Source organism: Lotus japonicus, chromosome 5 (assembly GCF_012489685.1).
Source record: "Lotus japonicus ecotype B-129 chromosome 5, LjGifu_v1.2".
In the NCBI taxonomy this organism is placed as follows: domain Eukaryota; kingdom Viridiplantae; phylum Streptophyta; class Magnoliopsida; order Fabales; family Fabaceae; genus Lotus; species Lotus japonicus.
In genome coordinates, this window is record NC_080045.1 from 42796069 (window position 1) to 42809465 (window position 13397).

At 36.0% G+C, this 13397-nt stretch overlaps 2 protein-coding genes across 2 annotated transcripts; one reads left to right on the plus strand and one right to left on the minus strand.

The window, feature by feature from the left end:
* Positions 1-1103: 1103 nt before the first annotated feature.
* On the plus strand, positions 1104-4670 carry LOC130717760 (COMPASS-like H3K4 histone methylase component WDR5B). The gene is made up of 2 exons (XM_057568121.1): positions 1104-1805; positions 4058-4670. The coding sequence occupies exons 1-2, from the start codon at positions 1158-1160 to the stop codon at positions 4346-4348; spliced, it is 939 nt and encodes a 312-aa protein (XP_057424104.1). The 5' UTR covers positions 1104-1157; the 3' UTR covers positions 4349-4670.
* Positions 4671-5607: 937 nt separating this feature from the next.
* On the minus strand, positions 5608-7032 carry LOC130717761 (uncharacterized). Its single transcript, XM_057568122.1, has one exon. The coding sequence runs from the start codon at positions 6660-6662 to the stop codon at positions 5751-5753; it is 912 nt and encodes a 303-aa protein (XP_057424105.1). The 5' UTR covers positions 6663-7032; the 3' UTR covers positions 5608-5750.
* Between the last annotated feature and the right edge of the window lie 6365 nt (positions 7033-13397).

Consider the following 13397-nt stretch of genomic DNA (forward strand, 5'->3'; position numbering starts at 1 on the left):
TAACTTGACACTTTTATACTTTAAGTGAAAAGACATGTTTTCTTTTCTACTTGTGATGATGTTTTAAGTTTGGCTATATGGTTCAAACTGAGAAATATTTAGTATTTCCATTGGTCTACAAACTTGTTGAGTTGGCTTTAATATTGTCGGTGTCGACAACATCTGTTGAAAGTACTTGTTCAACAATGAAGATTATCAAGTTTAAATTGCGCAACAAGATCAACAATGAGTGATTCAATGACTTGATGATATCTTACACTGAACGTGAGATATTCAAGTCACTTGCTGATGTTTATTATTCGAACACTTACCGCAAAGAAGTCTCGGAAATGACATTTGCCTTGTGATTTTATTTAGTACACTATTGGTATGTTTCGTTTCTCTTCTTTCAAGCTCTCAATTTTGAATATATTCATAACACTTAATTTATGTGAATTATAAATCCATATTTTCTTATCTTATATTGTCTTCTTAGACGTGTAATGTATGGATGGAATGAAAATTGAGTTATTTCGGTTTATGACTATTTATATATTGTGTTATATGCGAATTTGTGGTCCTAAATTTTGCCTAAACTTCACAAAAATCCTGATTCCGCCACTGACTCATATCTCGGGTCACAACCAACCCATGAAAAATAGCTAAGAGCTTAATATGAAGATGATTAGAGATGTCATGATACCAATAAAAATCAATACTTGATTTCTCAAGCGCATCTGCACTCAACCCCCGGCCCTGCAGGACGCGGATTCCCAATATTACTTCCTTCAATGCTGAGAGCTAAAAATGTACCTAAAGGACACTAATAAAACATGTATTCTATTTGGGTTATGATCGATGAACCACTAATATCATATACACCCTTCAAACACCACTTTTTTTTCTTTCCATTTTTTTGATCATATCACATCATATGTTAAAATTTTCACTGCTTATCTCTCTTTTATTCATTTCTCTCCATTATAGTCAAGACTCAAGAAACATGTTCCATTGTATTTCTTTGTAATGTTTTTTTTTTTGGTCAAATTTCTTTGTAATGTTTAATTGGATTAAGCCAATAATTTCTAACATAACTAGAATAATAACTAACCCAAAGTGTATATATTGCAGTACATACAAAATAAACCAAACTCAGGCAAAGAGTGAGAGCGGCGGCGATGGCGAACAGCAGCGACGAACCACCATACAAGCCGTACCGTCACCTGAAAACCCTAACCGCCCACGACGCCGCCGTCGCCTGCGTCAAATTCTCCAACGACGGAACCCTTCTCGCCTCCGCCTCTCTCGACAAAACCCTAATCATCTGGTCCTCCGCCACCCTCTCCCTCCTCCACCGCCTCACCGGCCACTCCGAAGGCATCTCCGACCTCGCCTGGTCCTCCGACTCTCACTACATCTGCTCCGCCTCCGATGACCGCACCCTCCGCATCTGGGACGCCACCGGCGGCGACTGCGTCAAGACCCTCCGCGGCCACACGCACGCAGTTTTCTGCGTCAACTTCAACCCTCAGTCCAATTACATCGTCTCTGGCTCGTTCGATGAGACTGTTAGGGTTTGGGAGGTGAAGACGGGGAGGTGCATCCACACCATCATCGCCCACACCATGCCTGTCACCTCCGTCCACTTCAATCGCGACGGTACTCTCATTGTTTCCGGTAGCCATGACGGGCATTGCAAGATCTGGGATGCTACCTCGGGTACTCTGTTGAAGACTCTTGTTGATGAGAAGAACCCTCCTGTCTCCTTTGCTAAATTCTCCCCCAATGGAAGATTCCTCCTCATTGCTACGCTCAATGACACTCTTGTGAGTTTGGCTTCTCTTTTCTTTAATTTCTCTTTTCTTGAATTTAGTTTTTTCTGTTTTCTATACAATGGATACATATGCCTTTGCTTTTTTCTGTTTCAGGGGTTTGAAATTTAAGATTAGTTAAGTCCATTAATCTTCTTAAGTGTTGCTAGTCTGTCTAATAGCAGGAAAAGTTACGACCGAAATCGGGGAGGGGGTTGTAAATTGTAGCTGGCTAAAACCCGCATATAAAATAGCTTAAATAACCAAATTTCTTAGGAAAGTTCATACATGAGTGATAAAGTCTCACAAGACATAACTCATAATTCATAGGAATGTCATATATAAGTCATAAAATACTAAATCCTAACACCATAAAACTTAGAAATCATTAAACTTAAACATAAGTTCTCATCAAATCATAAAATTTAAACATTCAACTTAGGAAATTTGCTACATTAAAACAGAGGATAGGGGAGCTTCAAACGCAGAACAGGGGAGGAAGAAGAGCTGCAGGTGGCCATCGTTGCTGCCTCCGCGAGCCCTTGGTCGAAGTTGCCTCTAGTTTTTGAGGAGGTGAGACGTGAGTGACTTGTAAGTTGTAATGTCATATGAGAAGCATTGTGTCTCAAACCCGTAAAAATTAGGGCTTTTCCCAACTGGTTCGCTAGATTCGGATGTGCCTAAATTCCACAATCTCCTTGATCCTGATTTGGGTCCAATTTAGCGATTTGGGGCGATTTAGCAATTGATTTAAATCGTCCAGGGGTTGCAAATCGCAAAATTGTACGATTTAGTGATTTAAATCGCGATTTTGACTATCATGAGAGGCGCATATACTTAAGGTTAGGATCATAGAAAGAGCCAAAGAGATAACCCATTTATCGGTCAAAACCCACTGAATGTCGGATATGCCTAAATCGCAAAATCTCCCTTAATACTGATTTTGTCTGATTTAGCGATTTTGGGGTGATTTAGCAAGCGAATCGCCCAAGGGTTGCAATGCAAAATCGTAAGATTTAGTGATTTATATCGGGATTTTGACTACCATGATAGGCGAATATACTTAAGGTTAAGATCATAGAAAGAAATAACCCATTTATCGATCAAAACACGTTAAATGTCAGATATGCCTAAATCGCAAAATCTCCTTCAATTCAATTTTTTGTCCGATTTAGCGATTTTGGGGCGACTTAGCAAGCGATTTAAATCGCCCAGGGGTTGCAGATCGCAAAATCGTAAGATTTAGCGATTTAAATCGAGATTTTGACAACCACAATAGGTGCATATACTCAATGTTAAGATCATCGAAAGAGATAACCTATTTATCAGTCAAAACCCGTTAAATGTCGTATATGCCTAAATCGCAAAACCTCCCTTAATATTGATTTTGGTCTGATTTAACGATTTTTGGGCGATTTAGCTAGCAATTTAAATCGCCCAGGGGTTGCAGATTGCAAAATCAGAAGATTTAGGGATTTAAATCGGGTTTTTACTACCATGACAGGCGCATATACTTGAGGTTAAGATCATAGAAAGAGATAACCCATTTATCGGTCAAAAACCCGTTAAATTTTGGATATGCATAAATCGTAAAATCTCCCTTAATCCTGATTTTGGTTTGATTTAGCGATTTGAGGGTGATTTAGCACTAAATCGCCCAGAGATTGCAAAATCGTAAGATTTAGCGATTTAAATCGCGATTTTGACTACCATGATAGCAGACGCATACCCTTATAGGTATTGTACTTGTTGACACAAATCAGGTTAAAATGACTCTGATTTATAATCCTGCTGGTTTGCTCTAAATGAAATTTATGTTTCTATTTAGGTAATGATTTGAGATTGTGAATTAATTGCTAGTTAGTCCTTCTGGCATGTTTGGATTAATGAAATGATTACTTCCATTCTTGCTGTGTATCATTAAGCTGATACCTTAAGGCCCCATTTGGATGCTTATGGGAGATGTTAAGTCAGACAGAGGTAGAGAGGCCTTAGAAATATGTAGAACAGCAAACTGTGGGAGCTTTTGAATATAAGTTGTTGGTGCTTATAAAGGAAATAGATAAGGGAGCTTTTTGAAAAAAAATAGGAGCTGAAGTTGATTTGAACCTATGTAATAAGCTATTGTTAGAATATTTATATGACACTGTAGATCATTTTAATTTTCTTTTTCTATAGGTTTTTTTTTTCCTTTCTAGCTGTTATTTGCTAAGCTGAGCGCTGGTTTCCTTTGACATTTCACCTGACAATGATATTTCTGGTTGCAGAAGCTATGGAACTACTCAACTGGGAAGTTTTTAAAAATATATTCGGGACATGTGAACAGAGTATACTGCATAACTTCTACATATTCTGTTACAAATGGGAGATACATTGTTAGCGGTTCAGAAGATCGATGTGTTTATTTGTGGGATCTTCAGCAGAAAAATATGATTCAGAAACTTGAAGGCCATACAGACACTGTAATATCCGTTACCTGTCACCCAACAGAGAATAAAATTGCTTCAGCTGGCCTTGATGGTGATAGAACTGTGAGGGTTTGGGTGCAGGATCCTTGACCTTGAATAATGGAAAAACTGTAAGGGGATGATGCTGCCCTCTTATGTCTTCCCATCTGATATTGCCTTCATCTACATATTTCCTTTGATTTTTCATGATTTTTCATGTCTGATTTCAATATATTAGACATGAAAATCCAAAGGCAAGAACTTACATAGAAAGATAAAGGTCTACCCTCCCCCACCCCAATGTAAAACCGAATACTCAGTGCTCCCTCTTTCACCAACAGACAGTTATCATTATTTTTTGTTTTTTTATAGAATACTAAAATGGAATAAGTGACCATAAAATGATAGATGACATTTCGTCAATTTGACACTATATCTGCATCCATCTTCCTTCAATTTGACAAGATTTTGTGATGAAGCTTACAACATTTCTTGTTCATTGTCGTGCATTTTGAGAGAGAGAGAGAGAGAGAGAGGGTTGCTGAACATAATGAAAGAGCTATTAACAATGGTAGAGATACTCTTTGGTCGAACGAAGGTGTTGATGCATCTTGAGGTGTAAACAGTGTGAGTTCATCTAACATGTATTTTCATTGTCAAGTTGAAGGTGTCTAGGCATTCCCCATCAATATAAACTGGCTTTGAGCACAGACTACCGAGGGTTTGGTGTGTTTGGTTCCTTGGTGTCAATGGGATTTGGGTCATTAACAAACTTGTTTGGTTTTCTGGTGCGTAAGCCACTTAGAGTAGCTTTTAAGTGCAGTAACAATCTACTTCGTCACTTCTGCTTTTAAGTTTATCTGGTTTTAATTATGCTAAAGAAAAACTCTCTTTCGCTTTGGGATGTGTTATTCCACTTTTCCAAGCATTTTGAACTGGCTTGGCTTTGGAGCTTAACCCAAGTCCCAGCCTCTTTCTTAAGATGATTCACTTGAGCCTCATAGCAAAGTTGCAACATATTGCAGAATCAGAAGTGCAGAACCTAAAATTAACAGAAAATTTAAAAAGATGGGGTGGGGGGGGGGGGGTCTACTGGGTTAGCATTGAGATTTATATCAAAATATAAATCACTTTACTTTTAAGAAATGCTCTTAACTTAGCATTGAGATTTGAGATTTGGGCACTGATCCTTGGATCTGTGAAAATAAAAACAAAACATGCAATTAAAAACTAAGAGCTGCTAAATTTATGGCAGCACATTTCTTCATTCCATTCTCTTTTCTTATACCCTATTATATAGTAACAATTTTTAGGAATCATAGCAGAAAGCAAATAGAGAGTATATGTGCAGACAGGATGAGAAGGAAGAAAAAAGGGAAGTATAGGGAAAAATTTATTATGCACAAGGAAAAGGTTGTATAAGGTTGCACAACCACGTTCACTGTTGAAATTATAGCTAGTTGTCAATATCAATTAAACACTCAAAGATAAGATTCAACACCTCCATTGTTGACTACTCGTTCTTCCAAGCATACAGAACCAAAGAGAATCCAAAACCTTGCAACTGGGAATCCCTAAACTGCTGAGAAGAACCCTGTGTTAGTGAAGCTGGATCCGAAACTGATTGGCTTTCTTCACACATCTTCTCAGTTGGAACACAAGTTTGGAACAAAAATACAGCATTGCCCAAAGCATTTCCAAAAAGCCAATTATGCACATCCCAAAACACTTCAACAGGAACCCCATCCACCAAAACAGTGTGATTCCCTCTGAATTTCCATTTCAGCCTCTTCACCTGCATCACTGTCTTGCTATCAATTCGTATCACAAGACATGGATCATTAACCCCAACAGTGTCACACTCAATTGTGACATCATGTACTTTCCCCTTATCAAAAAATTGAGCCTTTGCACCATAAAATTTCTTCCCAAAAATGTGCTCTCTCTTTGCAATAAAACTGGCACCAGAGTGAGCAAAAACACAATCACTGTGAACCTTCTTGCATGCCTCATTTTTCAGATCCCCAAGGAGCAGAACCATTTCCTGATTGAACACAGCAGCTAAGTAAAACCCCTCTAATGGCTCTGGTCCAGAACCAAATTTAGCAGAACTCAAGTCCCAAAAGATATCAATTTTACCAGATTGGACCTCTAAACTCTTTGACCCTTTTCTCTTTAAGAACAACCATGGCTTTATTTCAACCTTGCAGAGGCAAATATGGGAAAGGTCATCAATTCCCACACTCATGCCTTGACCCATCAGAGTTTTGGTCCATGAGACTGTAATCAAGCAAGAACGGCCTCTTAATTTGCTGTGGTAGACACAAGTAACTGCATTCTGAGCTCCTCTTGTGGTACTACTTGATGAGGATGAATCAGCTACCTGAACACCATTTTCTCCAAAACAAGATGGAAACTCCCTCATGGTAAAAACCACCAGTGGGGAATTATCTCAAACAGTTTCTGGTTTATCTATGGTTTAGCTGAACCAACAAAGAGAGAAGAAGAAAAAGAAAAGGGACACTATGAAGTATGAACTAGTGGTAGAATTTTTGACATGGATTTTGCTAATTCTGTTTCTTCAAACTAGGATTGGTAGAGACAAGGGAGTGAGAGAGAAGGGGAGAGGGGACACAAAAAGGGAGAGAGTTAGATTTGCTTTATCTGACAATTCTGTGAGTAACTGAAGTAATACCCAAAAGGATGAATGATTCAAATACTGTAGGGAACATAAAAGGAATGGTCAGTGCAATGAGAGTTGCTTTATGCACATGGGATAGCAAGGACCCAAGCTTGAAGAATAATATTTGGTTCACATACTATTTCCTATTTCCACCTGCACTTTGAGATATGAAAAAAAAAAAATTGTTATAATGAATTATGTAATTATGTAATAGAAAATGAAGAGAGATGTATGAACAAAATGAGTGAAAATGATCTGGAAAAGAATGTAGAGTGAGAATGAATTATTACTGAAGCTAAAAATTGCTCTAAGATATTTTTTTTTGATATTGCTACATGCTATATTTTTTTTTTCTTTGCTTTCTTTTTAAGAGGTGGATATACTTTTATGTCATGTTTTATTGTAGAAAAGAAAATCAGAGGAAAAAATGGGTTTGGGTTGGGGGGGAGGGGAAGACAAGGAAAAAAGAAAGTAGAGGAAAAAATAGATTTTTTAAAATGAAAATAAAAGAAAAAGGACGATAATAGTTTCTCATGACGTTTGGTTGGGTGGAATGTAAAAAGAAATAGTGTCATTTTTTGCAAAAAAAAAATAATATTTTTATCCTAAATAAAAAATATCAATAATCGTCCGCACAAAATTTTATCTGAATTTTAATTTTAGGCTCAATTCAATTTTATTATTGAAAGTATTATAGGCTGTCAATCATTGTCAATAAGACTTTTGCTCTAAAAAAAATTCATTTCAATTTACATTCAAATCTTGGGTCAATTAAAAAAATCAGAAATTAAACCACAACAAACAAAAAAAAAGAGAAAAAAGAAATAATAGTGGATATATATATATATAGAATTAGAATTCTACTAAGCAGTGACGGATCTATTCATATGATAATGGAGCTGAGTGCCCCTACAATAGTTTTGTACTAGTTGAACATGATATATAAAATCACTAATCTTCCACAAATATTTTAGATAAATGAACATTTATATATGTATAAAGTGTACTAATTGCCCCTATATTTTTAGATTTTAACATTACATGTTAATGTATATGTGTGTGTATCGCCCCCACGGCTTTTATTTTATGAATCCGTCCTTGCTGCTAAGTTTTTTTTTTCCTTAAAAGTCAAAAAAAAATGTTGCTTTAACACACATATTGAAGGAATGGTAGAAAGGAACTCATGTGTAGAGAGAGTTGTAGAAGCCATTTTGATATTAAACATGTGACATTTGAAATATAATGTTTTTTTTTTTTAAATGACATTTGAAATATAATGTTATTTCTACAATTCTTAAGAAAAGGATCAAGAATTAATTCCAATGTTTGGATAGTTAAAAACTATCTTAAAGTTGCAAAGAAATCCTGAAATCTCACATCAATGTCGATATTTGATCAACTCTTTTAAGTCTCACATTAGACAAATTTCCCTCCTCTCATTTCTCATCCCCATATACGATTAACATTAACACTTATTTGAGCGTCTAAGTCATGCAGACATTGAGTCTACACCATTGGTTAAACTTTTATTAATTTGTCTGGGATTAAACAGGTTTAGTGTTCAACGTAAAACTCTAATTCTAGTCTAAATCCTTTGACGCTTGTTGTTGTGCTTTATGGTCAAATTCTTGGGTGACCTACACAGCTAGAAATGTGGAAGTGTTATCCAATAATTAATCTTACAAGATTGGAGTGGAGTGTGAACATAAGTTTTTCTAAAATTTAACTTCACAAGAAAATGTCTCATTTCCACCATTGCAAGAAAAATGGAGTAAGAGAGACGAGATTATTTCTCAAAGAGTTAGCAAGTTGTAATTACATATTGCAGGTTGTTTGACCATCATGTCCAATAATTAATTTTATGTCATAATGAAACATCTTTCATAAACCAAACTAAGGATATGATTTGGTGACCCCGCCAAGGACAACTAGATTACTCACGGGCCAAGCTATATAATGACTTGGAATCTTGCTTGATGGCTCTGTTTGAAACAGAGGGGGAAAAGGCCAAGAATTCTGGCAAGAAGCAAAGTCACTCTGCTGGTGATCTCTCTCAATTGGTCCCAACCAAACAGTAAACAGCCAAAACTCTTATGTGATAAATATTCTGAATGACGTGTTCCCCCTCTTGTTTTGAATTTTGATCGACTTCCTTCTCAACTTCTCATCAACATGGTACTTAAAAAAGAGAAGGGGAGGAGATTTTTCTTAAAAACTTATTTTGTTTTCTTCAAATTGAGTGTGAGAGATGAATGGATGAGTTAAAAGTTAAAACCTCTTTTAACTTGATTTTAGTTCCCAAATAAAATTAAGGATTAAATATATTTTTGTCCTTATAAAATAGCGAATAATTGTCTTTAGTCCTTAAATTTTTTTCTCTGGAATACATTCTCAATTTATGGAAATATCCATATTTTGGTCCCTCGAGTGGGAGGACCCATGTCTAAAGAAAAAGGTCATTTTGATTTTGAAAGATTCTTTTCTTAGTAATTTTCAGTCCTTGCAACTGTATTTTCAATCCTCAAATTTTAGTATTAGTCCTTTTTTTTTAAACTAGTATTAGTCATTGTTAGGATTCTTCAAACACTTGTATTTCTAATATTTGGAGATATATTTTAAAGATTTTTTTAAGACTAAAACCAATAATTCACTATTTTTTGCAGGTTAGAAAATATATTTAACCCAAAAATCAATATACTTTAAAATCTCTCAAAATAAAAAGAGTGTTATTTCTCCTTTGTTCAACCTAACATTGTAACAATTAAAATCTCTTCCCTCCTTTTCTTCCATCCCCTCCCTTGAAAATCCCTATTATCCCCTCTCCCAAACCAAACCATAGATAGTACTATGATAAATGGGTAACTAAGAAACCGGAGGACTTCAAAGCAAGGAAGAAGAAAGTAATGGGGAAAAAGTCCTAATGGTGATTAGAATGGGACAGTCTGCAAGACAAGTATTTACATATCCAATATATATAAAATTGCATTCTGCTTGAAACATATTCCTTGTTCCTAGGGTAATATTGGACTCATACAAGAGAGTGAAACACAAGTTACATGACAGATTGACAGGCCTCATATCCCATGAGACAGCATTGATCATGAATGACTTTTGAGTAGGATTGGCCACAAATGAAAAGTTGGCAAATGGACTATGGGAATCATTCAGGTCTTAAGAGAACACTGACTCCTGCTACAATTACAAAGAGCTGGGCCTGGGACCCATCACAACCAAGAATCTATTATACATGTTCTTAAATAGCCCTCAAAATGGGTGGTTCTAGGCAGTTCAGTTCAGAAGAAGTTAATTTTAAGACCATTTACAATGGTTTATTTAAATTACACACTCTTAACACTACTTTTTTTTCTTCCCAACACTCCACATCATTTTCTCTCTCCAATCCAACACTCTCTCAACAATTACCCACTCCAATGGTTTTCATTCAACACCCTACCCCACCACTTTTTTATTTCATATTTTTATTTAATTTTATATTTTTGTTTTATTATTTACATAAAATTACAATTATTGTTTTAAATTAAATTAAAACAATAAATACTTAACAATTTAATTTTTTTTAAATATAGACAATAATTTATTTTATTTCCTTAACTTAAAAATGGAAGCCAACAAACTAAGCACATAATAATTTATAGAGGAAAGATAATAAGATGGTGAAAAAATTGGTTTTTTTTTTCTGTGTTCAAATCAAACGAACAAAGTCTCTATTTATAGAGGAAAATAAGTTATGAATTTTGGTTAAAAAAAATTTTCAAATTTTTTTTTCAACAAGATAATTCAGTTAAAAATTTTTAAAAACAAAAATCCCCACTCAGATTCTCTCTCCGGCCTTCTGTCTCCTCTCCACCATTCAGAAGCCGCCACGTGGCACCAAACACCCCTCTCAACTTTGTTGAACACTCTCAACATCTCACTCCTCCACCTCATTCTCAACAAACCATCAACAACCACTACAAACTCTCAACAACTCTCAATATCTTTCTCTCAACTCGCCATTGCATATGGTCTAAGAGTTGAATAGTTCATTTAGCAAAGGTCCATAGAGTAATGATATATACACACCTCATTTTTTAAACACTTCATTTCCACCTCTTTTTATTTCTATCTCTCTCATCTTATCATCTATCACATATCGGAAAATGTTTTCTTCACACCTCATTTTGAGGTGGAAGGAGGTGGAGGAGGAGAGAGATAGGAAGAAAAGAAAAAGTAAGAGAGAGAAAATATGAGATGTGATAGATGATAAGAGGAGAGAGGTAGAAACAAAAATAGGTGAAAATGAAGTGTTTAAAAGATGAGGTGTGTATATATCATTACTCATCACATATCATATTTTCTCTCTCTTACTTTTTCTTTTCTTCCTATCTCTCTCACCATTCCACCTCTCCACCTCAAAAGAGAGGTGTGTATTAAACATTACTCAGGTCCATAATATGTACTGCAGTAATATATACAAAGAATTGTACTCAGGAAACAAAACAACAATAATATGGAAGGAATAATTAAAGCAAATGAAAAGATCTTTCAGACAAAACATTGCTTGGAAATCCAGGTTAATTTATCTTTTTGACAGTGTTATTGCTTGTAATAATAACATTGGATACGTCCCAACCGTTGGCCCCTAATTAACAACAGCAATAAAGGACTTGTGGATTATGTTGGAGTTTATGATGTGAAGGAAAAGTCAGGAATGACACTGAGGTCTTTGATCAGCCTTTATCAGCAAGACTTGCCAGCCTAGCCTCTCATGTCATGAAAGTACCAAGTCATCCAAGGTAGTTATCAACAATTAAGGGTGTGTCACAATTATAGTTGCATTTCCGATAATTCCTTGTTGTGTTTGTTGTTTATTAAATGATGCACAATAAAGACAAGCGCAGGCCACTCCCACCACCCGTTATGCTGGCCTTGGTCTCTCTCTCTCTCTCTCTCTCTCTCTCTCTCTCTGCAACTCTCCTCCACTCTCCTCCGCGCCGATCACTTCGACAGAGCTTGTGCGGCGTTCTCCTCCTCCCGCATCATTATGAGTGCTTCGAATGATGATGATAGTGTAGACAAGGGGCTGCATGTGGCCACTACTTCTAATCCGGCTGCACCAGCACCAGAAGATCCCAAGTTAGTGTTTTTGTCTTAATTTATTTAATTTGTTTGAATTGTGTTTGTGAATATTTTTTGATGTATAGAAAAAGAGGTGGTATTCAGTACGGCAGAACTGGCAAACGAAATGCAAAAAACAATTGTTTATTCTATAACAAATAAAAATCAATTAGTTATCAATTTAAAACAAATGCAGATGGAGTCCTAAACCCTAAACACCCATTGTTTTCAAGTCATTGCAGACCTGAACTGTTGCTTTATTGATTTCTGATTTATGATATGATATGTAGGAAGAGTAATTGTTTCGTGCTCTATGAAGTATTTAAAATGTCAAGATATTAACTTAAGTAAAGGACCTGGTGGTCTGGACTGGTGTGTGTGTTGTTGTTGTTGTGTGTGTGTGTGTTGTTGCCTGTGTTTCTCTCATATATGATTTCAAGTCATTGTGGACCTTGGACTGGACTAGTGTGCATGTGTGTGTTGTTGTCTGTATTTTGTTTTCTGGTTTCTCTCAACATATGATTGATTTCTGATATACGATATGTAGGAAGGGTAATTGTCCATGCTCTTTGAAGTATCTGAAATGTACCGATATTAATTTAAGCGAAGAAAGATTGAAAATATTTCATGTTTCACAATTCTCTGCATTATTGAATGGAATGGTGAAGACCGAATATTTAAGAGAAAACTCTACAAACCTTACCTTGACTATATGCCAAAAGTACATTGATAACGAGTTCATGTTAAATTCCACAACTTCAATATCTTTTTGTGCTCATGAGGTGGCTAAGGTGCTAGGCATTCACCCTAGTGGAGTTGGTATGGAGTTAAAGAAGTCTAGCTTTGCCACCTTTGTTGATTATCTCAAGCAAAACTACTCAGATACAAGAGCCAACAAGGAGAAAGAAAAGATAGGAGATCAGAAAAAAAAAATAGATGAAAAAGCAGGGAGGATAAAAAGGGATATAAGCCTCGCAACTTTGAAAAATATATTGCAGCGTATGCCCGTGACTAGTGCTGTTGAAAAGACATTGTATATTTAGCTAGTGCTCTTTTACATTCTGGATACTTTTTTGCTACTATCAAGTGATAAGGCTCATCCCCGGAGTTACATGTTTGACCAAGTAGAGGACCTGCAAAAATTTGAACAAACTGGCTCAACCTATTGGACCAAATTCATGAGGAAGCAACAAAGGTCCATAGTGGCATATCTTGTAATTTTGATATGCCACTATAGCCTCCAAAACGAGAGTGCAAGCAACAAAATTACAAGATATGCCACTATGGACCTTTGTTGCTTCCTCATGAATTTGGTCCAATATAGGTTGAGCCAAATTAGTTTGTTCAAATTTTTGCAGG

What these genes read in the sequence shown, in the direction of transcription:
- LOC130717760 (XM_057568121.1), top strand. Translation starts at nt 1,158, where the DNA reads ATGGCGAACAGCAGCGACGAACCACCATACAAGCCGTACCGTCACCTG. An exon ending in CTACGCTCAATGACACTCTT is followed by an intron (nt 1,806 to 4,057) that starts GTGAGTTTGGCT and finishes TTCTGGTTGCAG; the next exon opens with AAGCTATGGAACTACTCAAC.
- LOC130717761 (XM_057568122.1), bottom strand. Translation starts at nt 6,662, where the DNA reads ATGAGGGAGTTTCCATCTTGTTTTGGAGAAAATGGTGTTCAGGTAGCT.